Consider the following 14,043-nt stretch of genomic DNA (forward strand, 5'->3'; position numbering starts at 1 on the left):
TGAGTGTAGCATAATTGATAAAATAATTATATGTAGTCCTCATAAAGTAAGGCTAACAAAAAAGTGTATAGTGAGGCTCCTATTTTCAGCTCCATTGTTGAATTTGTCGAGCAGAGCTTGTTCATGTAACTGATTGTCTTGGATTCGCATCACAAGTTTTACAATTTGTTGGATACATTTTATAATATGTTCGAGTGGTCCTCTCTCAAAATTTTTAATTGCATGATATTTTTAATTCTATAAATTTGATAAATATTTTTGGTAAAAATTGCTGTTTTCTACTTCTTGAAAGACCCAAGTCTGATTGCTTTGATGTTGAATATATAGGTATTTCCGGTGGGTCTCTCACAGATTTGTTCATTTGGTAATATTTTCAATTCTCTAATTTTTATCATTTATATATTTCATATATTTTTTGTCATTTCCGACATGTTCTTGAAGACTAATTACTTCAATGTGCAATATTTTAGGAGATGTGACATTCATCTTTTAAGCTTGTATGCATGCTACCTAGAAACGAGATGGAAAATAGTTAGTTGAAGAGTTGGGCTAATCAAAATAACAAATAACAAATTTATAGATAGAAAGATAAATCATTTCAGTTTGTTCAATTCATAAACATAACCACAAATAAGAAAAAAACACAAAAAAAACTGCTTAAATGACTTCCTTGACTGAAGAAGATGAAGGGCGCCATCTAGTGGCCAAGTTAGGATTTGCCTGCTTTACATACTAGTCTTTATTATAATAATGAATTTGTAACTAGTCACTTAAACCATTTGAACTGAAACCTTCACTGTGTGCAGATAGGTATGGTTAGGTTGACTCTTTTTATGCTTGCTTCACGTCACTTTAAACAAGGAATACTCACCAAAGTAAGTGTATAAGGGATGTGGATATAATTTATTGGTGTTATTTTTTTGTTTTTAGGAAAAGGTTAAGAATTCTAATTGCAAAAATATGTCTGATGTTTTGATTGTTTTTTCATCCACAGAAAACCATTACCTGGAGCAAAAAGATGAGTGACAACATTGATGCCAAATCTGTGATTCTTGCCTTGGCAACTACATCAGCAGTTGCCTTAGCAACGAAGCATCTCGTGAATCATTTCTCAAAAAAACACGAAGAAGGAGAAGAAGATAATGCGTTTCCACCCGAGTTCGGACGGAAAATGAGAGAACAGGAATTTTTTCTGGATAAAGATTCAGCTTTTATCAATCATTGCTCTTGTGGTACCATTCCTAGGAGAGTTATGGCCAAACAGAGATGGTGAGTAGATAAATGTTTTTACATCTTTTCTCTACCCATACCTCAGACCTTTCTTTTTAAGGTGGGCAACAGCTATCCAGCAATTTGCTCATCCAAACTTTCAAGGGAAGCTGGAAAAAAACTTTCCTGAAAAAAAAAATATTATTATCACAATTAAAGACATGCAAAATGGTTCTCGGCACATTAAAATTACTCCCATAACTCATCTCGGTGCTTTTAGGAGAGCTATTTTTCAGTCTTTAGTCATTTTCAAACTGATACATGAATGATCAGCATTTTTAATGTATGCTATCACTTCACATAGCAGTTAATTTTAGCATATTTTGATGTGTTTCATAAATTTGACAAATGTATTTATAATTTTATTTCCTCCTTGTTTGCTAAAAGTCTAAACAGTTTGCATCATACAATGAAGCACAATGTTATTATCCACTGTGGCTAACACCTTTTTATCCTTAGTTGAAGCTCTGGCAAAATTTACACTGGGGATGGGGGGGAGGTTTGGGGTATTGTTTAAAAATTTTAAAACAATGGAAAACCCTTGTTCTTTTAATCAGATCATATTGTATTATTCAAATGAAGCATGTAATGAACTATTTTATCCTCATTAAAGATTCAAAAAAATGTAAATGGATAAATTCGCTAACAAAAGTGAATTATTTGATTTCTTGGCTTTGTACTATACTACTGTTTTCTCAAGTCAATATTTGTAAAGTGCTTCATCTGTCGTCTTTTAAAAGTCAATAAAATTCTCATTTTGAAAGAAAACATTAACTCTGAATCCCAGTTGAATTGACTGAATAATTTATTGTTAAAGTGAGATTTGTTTCTGTTTTTAATAAAAATCGTGACTGGAAAGTCGATGGTTTGTGGATATTAAATTGAGGTTTCAAATTTGATGTGATATTGAAAAACAAAAATTAATAACACAAGGTATTTCTGATAATGTACCATAGTCTTTTTGTCTGATAAATTTACTGTAGTTAGTATTTAATAAGAAATGAATTCCTTTTGTACATCTTTGATTGTATCCCATACCCAAGATTAAGATGAATTGGGTGGCTATGAATGCTACACTAACTTCAATTCATTGCTATGCAGATTTCCTTTCTTTGTGTGATCGTAGAATTCGTTTTTATTCAATTCAGTTGAGTAAGTGCAGTTCATCACTTTTACTCGCTGACATTTCTTGTTGGACATCAATAAACTACTTTCTTCTTTTTGTCAGCAATTTTTCAAAGAATATAGATCAAATATTGAAGCTGCAAGCCAAGCATATTTAATACAACTTTTGTTAAAAAAAGATAACTTGTGTTTTTTTTTTAATATATGGTGAGACGTCAGTGATTACCTCAAAATGTTTTTATTTCAATTTGTTCTGAAACTAAAATTTTGTCAAAATGTGTGTTTATGTAATTTATTCTTGTGTTTGCATAGGACTTCCAGCAAACGTGTAACTTGCATATAACCAAGATGCTTACTGGACATCAGGAATTTTTCAGTGATGTCTTACATTTTATTCAATCATTTCAAATAACATTTCTGTTGAATCTACATTTTTATTCACAAAACATGGCAAATAATAATATCCCCTGATCCTAGTTGCCATTTTGGACGAAATGTTCTAAACCAATTTTGAGACGGCTAAACCCCCTGCATGTCTTACACTAAGTGGAGTTATGATGGCTTGGATCACAAGTTATTGAAAATATCTTAAATGAGTGTATTTTGTCAGGTTTGAAGATGAGGCTGAAAGAACACCTGATTATTTCTATAAACACAGAACTATTGGCTACTATGAAGAGGCACTTAAAACCATTGGTGATTTTATTGGTGCCGATCCTAAAGACATGGCATTTTCTAACAATGTTACAACAGGTAAGTTCAATACGTTATTTTTAAGTTATGGGTTGGTGTATTCTGACAGACTATACCTTATGCTATTGCAAGGCTGAATTTAAAAACTAAAAAGTTGCCTGTCCATTGGACAGGTTGGCGAATAAAAGTACTTGTTCCAATTGATTCTGTACTAGTACCTAGCAAGATGAATTTGAACTAATAATTACTCAAAATAAAATTTTAATTTTTGGCTTGTCATTATTTAAGAAATCTGCAAGCAATTTTCTGAACATTATAAACTTAGGACTACCTTATTCGTTCAATTACTAAAAATTTATCTTTATTCACTTATCCAGGGAAAGGAAATTTGTTCATTTACCTGTTCTAGCTAAAGTTTAACTGTCTTGGACAGGTGGATAAACCTTTATTTTGATCTCTGTATTGCTCTGGCCTGTTTTTTATTAATCTTTGTGTGATAGAATAGAATAGGGAAATGGCTTACGTGTAATAATAAATTTTAATCTATTTTCTCCTTCCCTGTCAATCATACTGTATTTTTATTCAAATATTTACTCCTACAACACAGTGTATTAGTCGTGACAACAATGATATAGTGCTTATCAGATACAGTTTTCTACTGATCTGTCACTTTCTATTATGACAATGGGACAATGCATCAAAGTGTATGATTTTTCAAAAAAACATATTTTTTTTAGTAGTAGTGCCTGTAATTGTTAGGGATGTTTTGATGGTCAAAATCAGTTATATTTTAGTAAATCCAGCATATTGAATCTAATTTCTGATTTGTGTGCATTTCTAATAGAGCAAACACTGTAATTAATAATAACATAATATGAATATCAGAATAAGTTTTCCAATCTAAATATATTTTTTTTCTCAGCTATCAATGGTGTTTTGAGATCCAAGAAGTGGCAACCTGGGGATGCGATATTGATTACAAACTTGACATACCCTGCTGTCAGTTTTACTACTGTGGATGTTTCTGAACGTATGAAAGGTATGTTTATACGAGATGAATTGCTGTAGTTTTCCTAACACAACCACCATGTGTCTATGTATGCTATTACCTAGATACCCTCTTGTACATTTTTTTTTGTCGGTCTAAAACACTTTTAGAAATGTGTGTGGGAGTAATCTCTATCACTTGTTAATCTAGAGTACCGTAGTCACCAAGAATATAACTACTGATGTGAATAGCAATTAATCTGTTTGTAAGCTATATGTCTGAACATTAATACTTGTCTCCGAGATGTCTACTAATTACTGTCATGCATATGTCTAATTAATGAGTGCCTTATATTTGTGTCAGTTGAAGTAAGATATACAGTACCAAACAGCATTTTTTTTAAATGTATGTTTTTGTCGATTTAGTTTCAAAAGTGTTAATAGAGACGGCTTACATGTACATTAAGTTTTCGTTGTATACTAATACTGTAAATTGTAGGGCATTAATATCTTTGGAATCTACGATAATATGTGCAACCTTCATGTGTACAACTAAGTAAATTGTCATATCAATTACTACCTGCTTACAAATGTAATTATAAGAAGCATAATTGAGTGTAATGTTTTAGCATAATTTGAAACTATCATGTGGTATCATGTCTGCGGTGAATCATTGCCTCAACAAAAGGGGAAATAAAGTTAGTCAGTTGGGGAATATGATACTGAGACAAATCTATGAGTCCAGTGAGTATAGAGATGTAACCAGTAATTATTCTAGAGTAGATTGTCGATACTCAGCTTTTGCTCCTACTTGCAGGAAGGCTGTTGATTAATAATTACCATCATATGGAAAAACCTGCTAATAGCTTAAGGCTGATGATAGAGTCTAATCTTAATTATTAATAAAACATTAATAATACTGAAAGACAATGGTCACTATGGTTACTCGTCATAGATATATAAATTTATCTGTTGCTGCTATTAATGCCGAAAGCTTTCATTTCATGATGTATCTGAATTATGAATACATGAACCCTGACTTGAGCTCTCACTCTGTTAATGTCATAGAAATATACTATTATAATCCCCTTCATTATTGTATTCTATCTAACTATAAGATGTGAAATCCTAATAACTGCAATTATTCATTATGCTTCGGGATATTGCAGTTTTGTTAAAAGTAGCTTTTAGTGACATTTCTATTATTGATTTTCATATTGTTTTTTAAAACTGTTTTTAGATTTAGGCTTTTTATAAAAATGACATTACATGTCTGTGTGTGTCTGTGTGGATTCTTGAAATTTGAAGGCATTGAGGAAATTGTGGCTGACCAGTAAAAAATATTAATAGGACTACAAAATTCATTTGAATAAAGGACCACAAGCAAATACAAATCTGAAACAATGTTTTTGTGATTTATGTATGACAGCATTAAATCTACCTCACTGGCCATTTTGAATTAGAAAATATTCACATGCATAAAATAGAAGTTCGTAATTCAAAAAAAAAAAATCTTCAAAATTCAAAACAATCAACCACAAAGACAACAAGGCTTAATTAAAAGTGTATTACTTATTATTTTAGCAAAATTTAAGTAAGTTATTTTTTTGTGTATGACTTTGAACATGATTGGTTTCGAGTCACTTTCTGGTATTGTTATTTTCTGAAGTTTAAATATTCGTGACACAAAGACGTGCAAGATAATCATCAAACGCAGAGATCTGGAACATTCTTTTATTACCATCCTCTGTAATCTTTAAGATTTTCACAAACATTAAAAAAGGCTATAATAAGCAATTGATGTGTAGAAGGATTAGGACTCAACCATTTCATTTGTAGGTAGGGAGGTAGGAATATCTGGATGGGGTGAGCAATTTTATTGGGTGGTTGAATTAATGTAAGCCTGATTTGAGATGGGGGTGGGGGTAAAATTAATTTGTAACAATTAAGATTGTTGAAATCCATGAGGTGTAAATTTAAAAGGATATGTTCTTAATTAGGAAGGTATAACTAGCTCATTTTCTGTGCAAGATGAAAATTAATTAAGAATCAGTAAAGCAGTATGAGCTGTTGATGGTGTATGACTAATCCCAGTGACTGTGTAATGTTTGTAATTACTGTCAATCATTATAGATGTCATTTATTGACATGCGCTACACTGATTAATAATATTAACGATGTACCAAATGGTGTGAAGTCATAATGGGATATCAAGTAAAATAATAGCTATAAAATATGATGAATTGCAAATTAATTTTTGTTTATGTGCTGCGAGTATTAAATTCACTATTTCAGTATCTGTGCTTGTTAAATATTTATAAAATATTGAATATTCATGCATTGAGAAAAAGTTCTGTTTAGATGGTTACATATACATGTATCGTACTCAGATACAACAGGGCATGTGGATTTCAGTTGGCAAGATGAATATTGTGTTTTAATTTTCTTCATGCCTGGCATCAGCTCCCATTTCGCTTGCTTTAATGTGTTGACACACATAATGCCATTTTCTTTAGTGCAATTTATATTCAACTAGTACTGTATCTCCATTATCACATCTTGCAATCTCATCGGGGACCAATAGGATGTGGTTTGTTGCCTTCTCAATTCGTATAAGATGTATTATGATTGCAATTACTAGAGACTGTTCCATTTATCTAACTCACTATAGACACCTTGAAATTTAATGTTCATAGCCACTGGGATTTGTCTTTGGTGTGAATTGAATGTTTAGCTTCTTTTAACACACATGGGACTCAGTATGATAAGATCTAATGGCTTTATGAAAAAAGGGTTTCATTACCACGTAAACACCGGTTACTTATTGCCGTACTGCATTAATCTCTAATTCTATGAGACACAAATCTGTGTTTGGATGAGGGGGTTGTTTCATCATAGACTTACTTAAATCCTCAATAGGTGAAGTTCAATGCATCCATTTTTGAGAGCACAATTTATAAAATGGATTGAAATTGTAGTGGAGCATCAAAGCAATTTCCTCCATGCATTTTGTCAATATCAAGTCCTTCATTCCATGTGTAATTTCAGTATTATAAATATTTGCATATTCTGATGTATCAGAACTTGAACTTCAGAATTGTGAGGTGCAAAACATGTTGAAATCATTTTCGTGTCATCAAAACTGTGTGCTAGCAGCTCCTCACTCCTCCTCTATTCGTGTTTTTTACCTTGCCCGTACCATCAAAGATGGAAGGGAAAGGTATATTAAGGGAAAAATTTTGTCCGGCGTTGTCGTTGTTGTCGTCTTCGTCGTTAATAATTGTTATTGTGTGCATAATAACTTTACTAATTCTATTTCAAACTCTATCAAACTTGGTCACCTTATTCATCAGTATAAAGTCTTCCCTGAGTTTGAACAACAGATGTCCTGTATGAAAATGTGCAAAAATTTAGAAAATCTGATAAAATATTTTGACTGTTTCTACTTGACTGATCACTGGTGATACACATCAAAGGTCACTGATCTCAGTGGAAATATGCATTGTTGTATGTGTTCAATGAAGCAAATGATTTATCTTGTAATAATATCCTTGGTAATGTATCTCAGAATCCCATACTGGGTTTCAAAACCAACTCCTGGAGAGATTGCACAGTCTGATACAAATTTGCAAACCTACCAATAAAATCTTTACAGAAAACAAGATGTCAGAAAATCAATATAAGCACTCGTATGAACTGGGTGCCTAACTTTGATCAAGATCTGAAGCTAATAGAAAATTTGTTTAGTTCAAAGTTATCAAATCAAAAACAATACATAAAAAAATACATTAAAAGCAAAACATTTCATCCACATTTTAAAATGAAAATTATTCTAAAATATATGTATTCTGTATTTGACAAACAGTTCATTCGACAAATGAAAACTCACAGGAATATGTTTCAGCTATTAGAACAGAATTTTTATAATACTAGTTTAAAAAAAACACTTCAAAGATTGCAGTGTTTGAAGATGTAGATTCTCAGGAGGCAACAGTACTGTTGACTTCTTCCTCCACTGGACACCAACTAACTATTTAAGTTGATTTGCATACAAAGCAGAGCTTGCAACATGATAGCTATTCATAAAGGGTGTTTTTTTTTTTACTTTTCATATAATACAGTAGTCACACAATGAGGCAGTTCATATTTGTCTCAGTAAATCATTAATTTTTGACAGACACCTGTACAAAATACTTGGACTAAAGCCAGCTAAAATTTTCTGTTATCTTGCATGTTTTATGAATCTATTCACATCTAAATGCAGCACTTTTTTTTGCAATGAGACATTTGTTTTTATACTAAAATATCTGAATTACTTTGAATAAAGCTGGAAATTATGTCCCTTAAAGTAATTAAACAAATAAGGCTCCAATGTTTTTGTAAAATATTTACATTTTTTAAGGACATTCGGTAGACTGATTCCCCACTGTTGGTTCAACCCCAAAACTTGTTTGTATTCAAAATTAATTATGACAATGCATATTTATATTGAATCAAACTATGATACAGGGAATTGTATTATATAACAAAGGGCAAGGTCACCAGAGTTCAACTATTTTTTTTTTTTGCAGACGTCAAAATTGTAAAGGCTGAAATAAATTTCCCAATCAAAAACAAAGAGCAGATTTTGGAGACATACAGAGAAGCTCTAGATGCAAACCCTGGTATCAAGTTGGCTATAATTGATCACATTACTAGCTACATGACACTTGTTATGCCTGTCAAGGAGTTGGTAGAGTTGTGTCATAGTCGTGGTGTTGAAGTGATTATTGATGCAGCACATGCACCAGGCCAACTGAAATTGAATGTGACTGATATTGGAGCTGACTATTATGCTGGTATGTTAAAATAGTGTTATTAAGATTGAGATTATTGCAAGGGTACCAGTACAGTGGGAGTATTGACGGTTGACTAATATCACAATAAACTGTTATATGCAGATTCAAATATTTGCAAGCCATTTGTACCATTTTTTTTCTGAATTATGAGAAAGCCTCCACATGACTTAATTTAATAAAAATGGCTTGGTAATTGTTGTAAAATCAGCATCCATAATAAGCATTCACACCCATTCTGTTTGAACAATTGAGAGCCAAAAATATACCATTTCTTATACATGTATGCATAGATGTTATAAAAGAAGCCACTGCTTACAATACAGATTTTATGCTACAGGTACATGTGCGTCATGCTCTATACAGGTTCCTTGTATTCTGTACAAAATACTGGAAATACAGCATTGCTCTATTAGAAGCGCATGTACACAATGTGCTACTAATAGAACAAATACTGTGCAATGTTTGTTGACCTGACATTTAATGTGTTCTGCGTGCATGACCTTTGCCCTCTAATCGTCCAAGGCCAAGACCACCCTTTATCTGAATAATTTATTATTTTACTGAAATAGTGACGTTCATCTTCCACACTTCACTCACTTGATTTTTCTATTATTTTTGTTATCAAAGGAAATATTTACAAATGGTGTTTGTCGGGTCGTTGTGCCTTCCTTTATGTTGATCCTAAACACCAGAAAACTGTGAAACCAGTGGTTACATCAAATAACTACGAGAAAGGATGGCGGGAAGAGTTCTATTACCAGGGTACTAGAGATTATACCGTCTATTTAACTGCTGGGGAAGGACTCAAATTTATTAATGACTTAGGGGGTTTGGTGAGTATTTGAATTATGTACTTAATAATTATTGATTTATTTGTATCCAATTCCTCATCTTTCTTAATGTATGCCTACTTTCATCATAAAACTAATGTGAACAATGAAAATCTGTAATCTGTTTTTATAGATAGCGTAATTGGACAGTTTTATTATGTTATTTTCTAAACGCTACTTTTATTTTCAGTTGATTGCCAATAGTGGTCCCACCACATTTTCTTTAATTTTGTAAGTCAGTTCTTGGAGACTATTTTAGATTGTTCTGTATTCAAATTTATTTTAGTTCTGTTGCATAACAAAAATTAGATTTTAATAAGATGTCTATATCGTATTTGCTCTATTAAAAGCGCATCTCCAATACAACTGCTGTAAACCATCAATTGTATACTGGATCATCCAACTATGCCTTTTTTTTGGCCATAGACACACCACCGTAATTAGTCCCCGTTCGGACGAAGTCTGTGCGTCCGTCCAGAGTCATATTTCAGAATCCTGTGGACCTATTCCGTTCATTCTTTGCATGTGCCTAGTACTTTATGTGGGACATAGGCACATGCAGTGGTTTAGCGATTCAATTCAAAATGGCCGACTGGCAGCCATCTTGTTTTTTGAAAATGTTGTATTTTGGACATGCTTTGTCAGTTTTCATTCAAACTTGGTACATAGATTATACATGTTAGGATACATGTCCATGATGATTTTGCAATTGGATCAAAGATGGTCAACTGGTAGGCATCTTGTTTTGTTTTTTTATGCGGTATCTTGAACATGCTCTGTCAGTTTTCATTCAAATTTGGCACATACATGTACTTTATACATGTTAGAATGCATGTCCATGACAATTTGTTTCAAAATCTGGTCAAGGATGGCCGATTGACAGCCATCTGACTTTTTGGCCTTACTACTATATTTCCCGCAATTTATTTTCATTGGTATTGGCATTGGCACATACATCATACATATCAGTGTGTTTCATAATCAGATCAAAGATGGCCGAATAACTGCTGTTTTTATTTTTGGCCATATTACTACTACACGGAACATGTGTTTTGATGTAAATAAACAATCTGTTGTATACGCCACTTGGGACTCAAGTTTCAAGGACACGCTCGCGACAACCCTTCTGATTTAATATGACGAGCACAAAGAGAACTTTCAAAAATTTAACGAGAACTGTGTCATTTTCAATGACTTGTTTATGTAAGAGTGTTTGCTACTAATAGAGTGAATATGAGCATGTACTTTACCTGTGTTTTCTTTGCAATTCTGGGATGTAGGATTCTTGAAATGGTAGACACTGAAGATCTGTCATTGTGAATATCAATGACTAGCTTTGACACCTGTTACCTTGACGACATGCAATCATTTTCTGGTTATATATTTTAAGTTTAATTTACATGTTTGTTGTATTTTCCCCTCCTTACAGGATGTTCTGTACTCGTATATCACTCCTTTGATAGAGTGGGCAGCTGATACGCTGACCAAAGCATGGAAAACCCAGCGGTTACCCATTCCGGCAGATATGCAGGCACCATTCATGATTGTGATTGGTTTCCCATACACAGACAGGCATCCTATGACTGGTGAGGGAAGTGTCGCCATCATGCGAGATCTGTGGGAGAAGTACAACATTCAATGCCTTGTTAATGCAGAGAATGGTCGTTTCTGGTGCCGTCTCACTGGCCACGTTTACAGCACAAAAGAGGATTTCCTAAGGTTTAGAGATGCTGTGTTAGAATATGTTAAAGAAGAATAAACTCTTATAAACTTTGTGGGTAACCATTCCATTTTGTTATCTTGCCATCTCCTGTTTGGCAGTGAATGGTTCACTAGTGTTTCATTGACTATATTATGCTTGGAAACCTGACATCACCAAAATAGGGGTTGCCAAGGAGACTACTGATAACTATAGAGGGCCATTGTTACCTACCTTATTTGATTTAAATGTTGGAAAATGAAAAGGCAGCTCTGTTAATGTTTAATCTATTACTGCACAGTGAGTGTATCATTCATGGTGATGGTTTCTGTAATTTAACATCATTCAATATAATTATTTCAAAAAAACCAACCATTGTTAGATTTCTATCTTTAACTTGCCAGATTTGTCATGTGATTCCTCCCATGGAACATGGCGATTATAACTACAAATATTAAATCCTACAATTCATGCCCTCAAAATGTGTGAAGGCAACATTGTTCATTTGACCACTGCATTAGGTTGTGTAGTCAACATTGTTCATTTGACCACTGCATTAGGTTGTGTAGTCAACATTGTTCATTTGACCACTGCATTAGGTTGTGTAGTCAACATTGTTCATTTGACCACTGCATTAGGTTGTGTAGTCAACATTGTTCATTTGACCACTGCATTAGGTTGTGTAGTCAACATTGTTCATTTGACCACTGCATTAGGTTGTGTAGTCAACATTGTTCATTTGACCACTGCATTAGGTTGTGTAGTCAACATTGTTCATTTGACCACTGCATTAGGTTGTGTAGTCAACATTGTTCATTTGACCACTGCTTTAGGTTGTGTAGTCAACATTGTTCATTTGACCACTGCATTAGGTTGTGTAGTCAACATTGTTCATTTGACCACTGCATTAGGTTGTGTAGTCAACATTGTTCATTTGACCACTGCATTAGGTTGTGTAGTCAACATTGTTCATTTGACCACTGCATTAGGTTGTGTAGTCAACATTGTTCATTTGACCACTGCATTAGGTTGTGTAGTCAACATTGTTCATTTGACCACTGCATTAGGTTGTGTAGTCAACATTGTTCATTTGACCACTGCATTAGGTTGTGTAGTCAACATTGTTCATTTGACCACTGCATTAGGTTGTGTAGCCATGTGCATACTCATATCAAACAGTTATAAAAATCACCGTCCTTTAAAGTTTTGATTTAGTTGTATAATTGAGCCATTATTAGACAATGCCTACATGTGTACAAAGATTTTATGAGATCTGGAATATATTGTAATAGGCTATCTGTGGCTGGCATGTTAACAAGATTGTACAGATCAATACACACTATATACAAGACGGTTCAAGTGTAACATTATTCTCAAGCTGGCTTTCCACAACAAGTGTATATCATTGTCGTGAATAATTTTAACTTATAATATTCATCAGAAGTACTGATATTAGACATATTTAGCTTACATCGCACAATTTAGATGTATGTCAGTAATGGGAGGAAGCTGAGCTTAAAAATGTGTGTAGCTAATGTTAAGTTGTGCTCAGATACTCTACTGTACTTGTCCATGTAGTTATCAAGTCAGAATAGAAGTAAGTTAACACTTACCTGAATTTACCATATAGATGTATATGTATAAGTTTTTTTTTTATACAAGTTACTATTAAAACAAACATTTACTAGTTGCAATTTTAATCAATATTCCAATGATGCATTGATTTTAGTGCACAGTTGAAAACATGTTTTGTTTCCATAGTTACTGGTGTTATTTTAGTACTGATAGAGCTTACAGGTCAACAACTCAGTGTTGTTTTTTTAGCTCTCAAACTGGGTTTTTTGTTTTTTGATATTCAGAAAAAAAAATTGTGGCATTATAAGTCAGATTTTTTTTCTGCATCATCAGCAGTTGCTTAAGTTGTAATTTTGTAAAAAAAAATATTAAAAAAAAAATGATGTTCATAACGAAGGTGTGATCTAAAAGTTACTGCCATTTAATTGATGATTTCCGAGTTCTTTGTAAATTAGAAAGTATTTTTCATTTTCACTGTAAGCGGGCACTCATAATAATAATAATAATAATAACTTTATTTAATTAAGCGCAACAATTCCAACATATGAAGATCAAAGGCGCTGATACAATAAACAATCAGTCAAATATTAAAAGCACATTTAAATAAGTGCGTTTTCAGTCTGGATTTAAAAATGTCTACTGAAGGACTAGAACGAACAGACAGAGGTAATTCATTAAAAAGTTTAGGACCTAAATTTTCAAAAGCACGGTCTTTGTATAACACCTTGGACTTTTTACTACACACCTGACGAGTTTTAATAAGAAACTTTGATTCAGATCTTAAACTACGACTAGGTACATAAAATTCGATTAATTCACATAGATAATTTGGGGCAAAACCATACAAAGATTTATACACTAGTAAAAGTAATTTGAAATTGATTCTTTGTACAACTGGTAACCAATGAAGTTTAATAAAAATGTCTGTAATGTGGTCATATTTTCGAGCACGAGTGACAAGGCGGGCTGCTGCATTTTGTACACGAATAAGAGGTTTTATCTTAGTTACAGGGAGACCAGACAATAA

At 32.9% G+C, this 14,043-nt stretch overlaps 1 protein-coding gene across 2 annotated transcripts in view; it reads left to right on the top strand.

Moving 5' to 3' along the window:
• The window catches only part of LOC100371773 (uncharacterized), a 28,881-nt gene extending 15,740 nt beyond the window's left edge, over positions 1 to 13,141 (top strand). For both annotated transcript variants that reach the window (XM_085492553.1, XM_002735701.4), the window contains exons 2-7: positions 995 to 1,269; positions 3,005 to 3,147; positions 4,010 to 4,126; positions 8,646 to 8,912; positions 9,540 to 9,745; positions 11,172 to 13,141. In XM_085492553.1, the coding sequence (XP_085348679.1) occupies positions 1,019 to 1,269; positions 3,005 to 3,147; positions 4,010 to 4,126; positions 8,646 to 8,912; positions 9,540 to 9,745; positions 11,172 to 11,501 (1,314 nt within the window). In that variant the 5' untranslated portion in view covers positions 995 to 1,018 and the 3' untranslated portion in view covers positions 11,502 to 13,141. The remainder of the gene's footprint in view (positions 1 to 994; positions 1,270 to 3,004; positions 3,148 to 4,009; positions 4,127 to 8,645; positions 8,913 to 9,539; positions 9,746 to 11,171) is intronic.
• The last annotated feature ends 902 nt before the right edge of the window (positions 13,142 to 14,043 follow it).

This window comes from Saccoglossus kowalevskii, chromosome 17 (genome assembly GCF_978046115.1).
Source record: "Saccoglossus kowalevskii chromosome 17, keSacKowa6.1, whole genome shotgun sequence".
Lineage (NCBI taxonomy): Eukaryota > Metazoa > Hemichordata > Enteropneusta > Harrimaniidae > Saccoglossus > Saccoglossus kowalevskii.